The following is an 8,967-nucleotide window of genomic DNA, read 5'->3' on the forward strand; positions in this document are numbered from 1 at the left end:
AGCTTCAAAGTATTGCTTTTAAAAAGTAAAAAAAAAAAAAAAAAAGTTTTTTTTTTTTTTTTTTTTTTTGAGCTACATAAAAACAAAAAACATTGAGAACTACCAAAAAGCCTTGTTGCTTGCAAGAAGGTTCTTTAAGTGGTAACTGTTCAAACTGGACCCATCGAAGCACACCTTTTCTGAAGTGTCTAGTTAGGGATGTGCTTCTCCATATGCGATACGCATCTCGAAGCATAGCAAACGATATGATACATTAAAGATGCATGTGAAGCAGCTACCGATGCAATGCGATACGATTCACCCCATTACGATGCAGTGCGATCCGATTTTGTTTTGATTCAACACAGTGCGATTCAGTGCAATATGATGCAATGGAAAAAAATATGATGCTATGCAATTCAATATGTAGGGCTCTAAACTTTTTAATTTTCTCAAATTCCCAAATTACTGTTAAAATTAAAACATGGATGAAAAATTGTGATTATTCCTTAAAATCTTAATGTATTATTATTATTATTAGTAGTATTACATTAAGACATACATTATACTATACAATAGTAGTACATAGTACTACAATAGTAATAGGGCTATATTTCTGTTACAAGTTAAACCAAACTTTTATTTTGACGGGTTGCCGTGATCTTGAAGTTTCTATGTGTATATGATATGACAAAAGTTTTTTTTTCTCAAATTAAACAGTAAAATGCTCATGAAGTGACTAGTTCGCTTTTATTTCTTTGGTTCAGACAGACATCAAATCATAAATTAACTTAAGTGCCTTCTGACTTCTAACACATGGCCCTTTCACAAACAGGCCTTGTAGTGCCATGTAAATCTATATTCTATGTGACTCATGACATGCCTCGGTCTCCGTAGTGTTGTGATATGTCATATTCACATAACCGCAGCGGTGATGAGAGAACACGCATGAGAAAGTTTACAGAGGAGGAATCATATAAAATACTGGTCACAAATTATTGTTCACTTTCTAAATGATAAAAGTATAGCGCATCTACTAATAATTATATATAAATATATTGTTTTTTACCAATGCAAATATGTTAGAAACGATGCATCGCGATACAAATGCAAACTTGCATCGCATCGTTAACTTTCATGCCAATGCACCGATGCGAATCGGTGAATCTTACCATCCCTGTGTCTAGTAGTTCAGAGGGTTAAATCATCCCCTTACATAAACACAGTGAAACCTGCATGTCTGTGGGTGCAGATGATGGCTGAGTGCCTGTGTCCTTTTATATCCAGTCCTGGGATCCTTTGTAGTATTCAAACAATCTGAGTCATTGTCTTCAGATTAGAGACTCTTCAACCTCTGGTCAGCAGCTCATTAGTGGAGAAATCACTTGTTGCCATGTGGGACTCCGACTCTGCAGTTGAATTATATCACAAGTGCTTTCTCTCCATTCAGATTCACTGTAATGATTTCTTTTCCAATCAGAACAGCATCTAGACTGATTCCCAGCAGTAAACTAAACGCTATTTCAAAGATAAATCTTTAATGGTGTTGAACTACTTCAAACAAAAAAAAAAAAAAAAAAAAGCTTTTCTGCTGAAAAAAGTGAGATGCGATGTAATCGCAAACATTGTCCGTCTGACATAGATGCACATAGACCTACTGTTAAAAAAAAGCACAGACTGAATCTACTTTCCTTGAGTACTTAAGCAGTAAAAATGACCAAAATACACATCCCAAGTATTGCAATAAAAAGACCACATGGAAACCGCATACATGGAAAATATCACTGTAATTTTTGTGCCCAACACAGAAGCTGTATTTGTAGGCAGGAGTCATACCTGCTGGCTCTCAGTTGTTATACTGAGCATTGAGACAGTGCAGACATGTGTTTTGATTTGTGTGTGTGTGTGTAATTCTTACCATATTGACGCACAAATTGTGCAATACATGTGATCTGTCTCCTAAATTTCATGTTATTTTTTGGCAAGATGTTTTAAATATTATGCTTAAATCAGAGTAATTTCATCAGTGAATCACTTGGCCAGAGCTCTTTTATGCAACGAAAAGAATTCACCTGCTTTTGATCATCTCACTACAGTCATTTGTGTATTTTGAGATTGAAGAGTTTTGTCTAATTTGGTTGCTGAAAATCATTAACAATGTCAGACCCATTAAGGTGGATTTTAAGCAGTCATTTGCAGTGATTAGAGAACCCTATCGAGTTCTGCTCATGATTTAGTTGAAAACAGCCATGCAGCGAGCACCACATTTTGAAAGCAGATTGAAAGAGCATCCATTTAGATTGTCCCACGGCTGCGGTCTGTGGCGCAGCTGTGATCCACGCCGACGTCTCTGCCGAACACCTGCTTGTGCCAGGTCTGAACACCGGACACTCAGCTGTGGAGTGTGTTTACGAGCTGCGTGCACCAAAGACCCAATTAGAGGGCGGGATTGGCCGCATCTGCTTCGGTAGTTAATTTACACACAAACACAGCCATCCTGCTGACCTTCGCAAGGGGAACGCTCTGTTTAGAGCCATAAGACAAACACAGCTTGGGCAGGACCCTAACAGAGGTTCACATGGGTGCACATCAGGATTTTTTGGATCCTCCAGTGATTTGTTGGCTGTGAATAATAGTTTGCAGTGTGTCTTTGCCAGATCGAAGACAAATCATGTCAAAGTCGCAAATCGAGTGGAAAACAGTCCGAAAGCAATGCTTTGATTACCCTACAGCAGGCGCTAGTGTGATGGAAGACTGACTCATCTGTCAGGCCGAACTTGATTTGAAGATTATTTATAATTGGGATCTTTCTGTGTGACCTCATCTTATTAAATTAAGTTTGTCTGGTTCTGTTTGACTGATGGACCTGCTCTGCTGTTGTTTCAGGGTCTGTCCATGCGTTTCAACCAGCCGTCCTATTCTCAAATGGGCGTGGGATCAGCACCAAACTCCTACTTCCCCTTCAACGTGGCTGCGTTAGCCTCCATGAGCAACCAACAGTTGGAGGTAAGTAATGAGCTCCACATGCACGTTTCACATTCCTTCAGCCGGCAGCTAATTGTGACATGCGTCCTCAGGCAGCGACATTTGGTGTCGGCCAGCTGCTATTTATGTATGCTAATTATCTCTGTGAAAATATCAAATTCATCGTTTTTTCCCCCCTGGATTTGTTTTAATCTCGTCTAGTGTGTCCTTTGTTTCTTCTCACACTTTATTCTTTCACTCTACGTTCAAGGATTTGATTAACCAGGGCAGGCAGAAAGTGTTGGAGGCCACTAGCGCTCTGAAGTCGGTGCCTAGGGAACCACTGGAGGACATCATCGCACAGGTGGTGAGTGACAGGAGGAGGGCCATTCCCTACATTGAGGCAGTTAATCAGAAAGGCTACACATTAAGGATCCGATATACTCGTGCAAATTTATTTTTCGTTCCTCACTTAGGGGTAAAAGAAAGTTTGAAATTCCTCAGCTGCATTAGCGAGCATCCCAGTGCCGCCCACGCTGCTGAGAGCAGCATTTAGATGTAAATATGCCCTTGCCACTTTCTTCTCAATAAAAAAATAAAAACACAAGAAAAATGACAGAAATGGGAAAGCATCTGATCATAGTGATGTGACATTTTTGCATGATCTCTGCAATTCAGCACTAGATTACTTTAAAGTAAGCAGCTTTAGGTATTGAACATGAAAAAACAGTGTCAAGTGTCTCTTTCAATTAGAAGTGCAACTTACTCGTGTCTTACCTCGACAGACTGAACAGAAGAAATAAACTGAATAATATTTTCTATGTCAAGGAAGGCAGAGCCTCAGAGCCACACCTACCTGTTATGTAATCTCCACAGATCACTGGTAGTTCAAAGTTGTTTACCAGCTGGAGCAACCTTTTTGGGAGAGTTCACTTTGGAAAGCTGTTTCAAACTCCAGAAATGAACTCCAAACAAACTTCATTTTGGCATGATTTTGTTTGTAATGACATCACTGCAGTTCGTTCTTCGATTTAGTGTATCTGCCCCTAGATATACTATACTGCCCCCAATTAAACTGACACAAAGCTACAGACATGAATGAACCCCCCCCCCCCCCAAAAAAAAAACGGCCTGGCAACCACTCTGAACACCTTAGCAACTGCATAACAATGAGCCTCAACACCCTAGAGTGATGGTGCAAGTCTTGTAGGGGTACACAAGTAAGTTGCACTTCTAAAGCTTACACTTATGAGGGTGTACTATTTGACACTGTGGTTTGCCGTGTCATCAGTATTAAGCTTGTGTTGGACTGATTTCTGAACAACTGCTAAATGTGTCTGTATGCGTGATGAGCATGTAAGTGTTTGTTTGTTGAGGTCTACAGGATGTAACAGGTGTGTTGTTTTTGGCAGTGGAAGGAGAATCCGAGTTTACCGGAGGCCCAGGTTCAGTCCATGGCTCTTGGGAGGCAGGCCGGCTTCGAGCTGGAAATCAAACACAGGGAAGCTGTTTACCGTGATGTCCTCAGCAAGCAACAAACTGTACGTTTGCTCATCTCTCACTGTTTCCATGACATCATGTGCTCTTCTTGTGTTTAAGTGACATGAACATTTTAAATTAAATAGAATGAAAGGGACTTTTACTACTGGGATGCTGTTGCACCACTTACCCAGCATATTTCGCATTGCACAAGCAACATGAAGTGTGCCATTTGGGACAGGACCTAAATTATCATACTGTAGTATTTTGTAAATGGTTGTATTTTATCTCCCTCTTCTTTTTGAATGAGCAGCTGGCAGTAGTAAAGCATAGACATTTCAAAATAAGAGTACCATTCTATTTCTGGCTTATTTATAATTACAAGTCCTGAATTATGCATAAAATATTTCCTCCTAATATTTTGGTATTTTGGTGAGACAAACTGTATTTGGCATTTAAAAATTCAACAATAAATTCAATACATTTATTTTATTATAGTATCAGCAAAATCCTATACCAATCAATCTTTAATTCGTATGTGTTGATAGATTAGTACGTGAACCAATTTCAGTACATGCTGTATTAACAGAATCTGAGATAAAAAAAATATATCTCAAATGTAATCCAAGAACGTGCTGCTGCGCGTTGTTTGTTTGTGGACAGGTAATGTAGCATGGTCATCGTTCAGCTTAGAAGAAAAGCACCAGTTCTGTTTGAAAAGGGGTAACAGAAACCTTGATATAGCTTGGCTTTCTGAAGTGACATAAGAAAAGAATAACATCCAATCTCTGTCTCCTCTCTAGCTGATGATGTACGTGCAGAAGGTGATTGCCAACCGGAAGGTCCAGGAGCAGCAGATGGCCCTGGCGAGACAGGGTATGCTGCTCAACCAGTTGGCCATGCAGAACGGTCTCGCGGCTCCTATGAATCAGATGGACCTGCTTGGGTTGTACCAGCAGCTTGGGGCGCTCCAGGGCCTCCCCTCATCACAGCTGGGCAAGAACCCGGGCCCTTCTAAGGGACTGTAGATGCCTCTGCCCCTCAGTGTACACACAGCTGGACTGACACAGCCAGGACACCTACTTGAGCTCCTCGGTCATGAGAGGACATCCTGGGACTTTGTTAATGGGGTTTTGGCAGTGCAGTTTGTCATTTTTGTGTATATAGCCTTAATGTTATTCAAGATCTTTTTTTTTTTTTTCTCACACGTATTTAAGATTAAAGAAGATATTCTCCCCAAATGCTTTTAGGCATTGCAAGTTTCTTTCCCCTTGAATAAGGGCTGTGCATATATGAATAATTATATTGCAAGGAAAACAGCGTGATTGAAGAGGGACCATAGCGTTTCTGTTCTATAACCATAGAGAAGATTTCGCCTCGTAAATACTCTCTGCGTTAATATCTTCCTAGTAGTGGATTGTCATCGGTACTGTGATAGCCAGTGCGCCAGAGACACTGCAGCGGACACCTTAAATGTAATGTCAAATCAAATGGCCTTATATCAAGCAGCTAGATCTCTTCTAATGTTTTAAAACCCCTTTTTCTAATCTGCTTTTAGGTATTTAAACTCGTTGTTGCTAATCATGCTATGGAATGTCTGTGTTGTTAAAACTGCTTGCTGAATTCCTCTGGACTTTTGTAACATCAAACTTCTCGTTGTAGTGTTGCCTAGCATATTGTTGTTAGTACTGTTCATATTTTATCTTTCTGTTGTTGTTTTTTTTTTCTGTTTCTTTTCCCCACTTGCTTTGGGTTTGTGCCTGAGTTGGCGTCTGGCAGGTGTTGGGTACATGTTTGTGTGGTTTAACCGAAGTTCAACCTCTTCTGATGATGATATAATAATGCTAACACTTTCCTTATCAGGTTAGTGCTCAGGCTGTATTGTTCTGTTCTTGGGCACATCTCCACTTCGGATGCTAAATTAGATGTTTTTCATTGGCAACCAAAAGCCCTTTGATATCCACAGGGTGTCGTTCAGAAATGTAGAGGAACTTTTTCCCCTTCTGAAAATGTTCTAATGTTAGCATATACACCACCAATTTCTGCCATTAATATGATCTGCTACTTAGTATTTAATATCACATTTAAATAAAGTGACCAAAAGGATGAGTTACATTCAGGTCTTGCTTGTGGGTGTTTTTTTTTTTTTTTTTTGCTTCACTGTGCAAATTCTGCACTACCTTCTTCACAATGAGTTTGCAAAAATTATGATCTACGCAAACCTAATTAATTAATGTTCATAAGTTTCTAAGGTTGAATATAAATCATTCTAGTTATGTTCAGTTGTAAGATATTTTGTCACGAAGAAATTTCTATAAGTGCAATAGCTATTAAAACGTATCGATCATGACAACGAAAGTCATGAAAATTTGTAGGTCAAAAGATGTGGGAACTCTGAAATATTTTAACATTTTAAACTTTTAAATGAGCATTTATATTTTTGACATTTATATTAGATATTAATATTCAATTTCAGCAACTGAAAATTTTTTGAAAATTCCATTTTGTTCCATGTGATCTCAGATGGCTTCATATCTATATGTATAAGAAGATGCCACATTCGACCACTCCAGACAGGTTGACGCATCCGCCATCTTGGGATGGTTAACATGATGCTGTTCATCACTCACACTAACAAATCAATTCATTTTTATTGAAAATTTCACAGCATTGTGCAGCCTGTGGCTGTAAAATCCACAGAACTGATGAAATGGGATAACTTTTCAGAGGTGAGAATGTGCTGGTTTGTGTTTTTATGTATAACTCAAGATACAATATACATATGCAGAATTACCCTATTAATGATAAACTAAATGCTGTGAAATCATCTGCTAATGTCTATTGCGGATAATAGCTCTCGAGTGGTCATGGACCAGATTTGACTGTCCCAGTATGGCGGATGGCTTACGTATAGCAGTTCATAGAAACAAACTGAGACATCTATGTATATCGTTGGTTCTGCAAGATATGTTGCCAATAGTACCAGCTGTCGCTAACCTGACTGAAAAATTGGCAAACAAACCCGGTACTTGGGTGGTAATTAGCAAAATTAACACATACCATTGGCAACCTTGATTTCTAGACATTGGTTTTAAGGAAAGGAAATGATCTACTTTTTAGGACAGATGTACACTGGCTAGACCAGGGCTCTTTAACTGCGGTCCTGGAGGGTCACTTTCCAGCAGAGTATGGCCCTGTCCTAAATGGCACACTTCATGTGTACTTTAGGTCTTGTGGACTTACAATGGCTGCCGTGTGTCCGTTAAGTCCACGAGACCGTAGGGTGTCCCATTCGTCATTTTAGGTTTCACAAGGGTGCTCGCGAGTGCCCCCTTTCCGGCTGCTATGCGCCCTCGATGCACACTTTTCCTGAGCCCACACTGGTGCGAGCATCGCAACAGACTTCTTCCCGACAGTCAAAGCGGCGTTACGTCACGAAAGTGCGGACTTGTAGGAAGACCGCAAGGGTTTAAGGTGCCATTTGGGACAGGGCCTTTAGCTCCAACCTCAATTAAACACACCTGAATAAGCTGATCTATGCCTTTGGGATTACTAGAAAGTTACAGGCAGGTGAGTTTGATCAGAGTTGCAGCTAAACTCTGCAGGACAGCAGCCCTCCTGCACTGCAGTTGAAGAGCCCTGCACTAGATGTTCATGCGTGTTAAAATGTGCCACACCCGTCCCATGATTGCAGCAATGCAGTTGACAGTCAGATGAGGTCTCCAGAAGACAACAGAAACTTGTGCCCCTGGTTTGCACTCACACTAGTTAGTTCTAATTATTTTTGCATTAGAGAACTACGGAGTACTGAAATATTTTCAGTAAATGAGTAAACAAATGAGACCATTCTTAAAGTCCATGACCACAATAGCAAATTTCAGATGTGCTTTCTCTAGACAGCTCTGTTTTCACACCCTGAGAATCTGTCTCCTCCTGTACACCCCAATCTACCCCTTCAGTCTTTCATCTGCTATGTCTTTTCTACTGCTTGCTATTATTTTCATTTCTTTAGCAGCCAGGGTTTTTCTCCCCCTCTTTTCCATTCGCCCCCTCAAGCCCACGTCTCCCTCCTGAGGGGAGCTTGCATTCACAGCTTGCAGAAAGCTGCCAAAAGAGAAACATTACAACTATTGCAGATGTTGAAATGTTGATCCCATCCTTGGTATGCCCAGATTACCACTCGGCTAACTTTGCAGCACCGAGCAGCTGTTCCCTCATCTGTCCCCCAATGTTAAAACCTGCTTCCGTTCACATGAATATGCAGTGTACACTTCGTATCTGAAAGTATTCGAGCGTGTTGGCTGCAAGGCTAACAATTGATCATCTGAGCGGAGCCCAGCCAAGGATGTTGTCAGGCATCGGTGGTGGGTGGGGTTGTGAATGTTTGTAAATCTGGATTGTTCTTTCCAAATTGTTCATTTCTGATTATGAGGGTTGACTGAGACAGTATAACTCAGAGTCCATTCAGGGCAACATCAGTGCTGGTCCAAATCTTCATTCAATCACCATGGGAGTTTTGTGTTGCTGTGATTTACAACGCATTGG

General features: G+C 40.4%; 1 protein-coding gene across 5 annotated transcripts in view; it reads left to right on the forward strand.

Moving 5' to 3' along the window:
* The window catches only part of atrx (ATRX chromatin remodeler), a 48,240-nt gene extending 41,699 nt beyond the window's left edge, over positions 1-6,541 (forward strand). For 4 of the 5 annotated variants that reach the window (XM_051860796.1, XM_051860798.1, XM_051860799.1 and 1 more), the window contains exons 32-35: positions 2,866-2,985; positions 3,215-3,310; positions 4,356-4,484; positions 5,226-6,541. In XM_051860796.1, coding sequence (XP_051716756.1) covers positions 2,866-2,985; positions 3,215-3,310; positions 4,356-4,484; positions 5,226-5,450 — 570 coding nt within the window. In that variant the 3' untranslated portion in view covers positions 5,451-6,541. Of the gene's footprint in view, positions 1-2,865; positions 2,986-3,214; positions 3,311-3,419; positions 3,502-4,355; positions 4,485-5,225 lie in introns of those variants that run through there. The other variant, XR_007924947.1, reaches the window with a different exon arrangement.
* Positions 6,542-8,967: the final 2,426 nt, after the last annotated feature.

The sequence above is a fragment of the Ctenopharyngodon idella genome, chromosome 14, assembly GCF_019924925.1.
Source record: "Ctenopharyngodon idella isolate HZGC_01 chromosome 14, HZGC01, whole genome shotgun sequence".
NCBI lineage: Eukaryota > Metazoa > Chordata > Actinopteri > Cypriniformes > Xenocyprididae > Ctenopharyngodon > Ctenopharyngodon idella.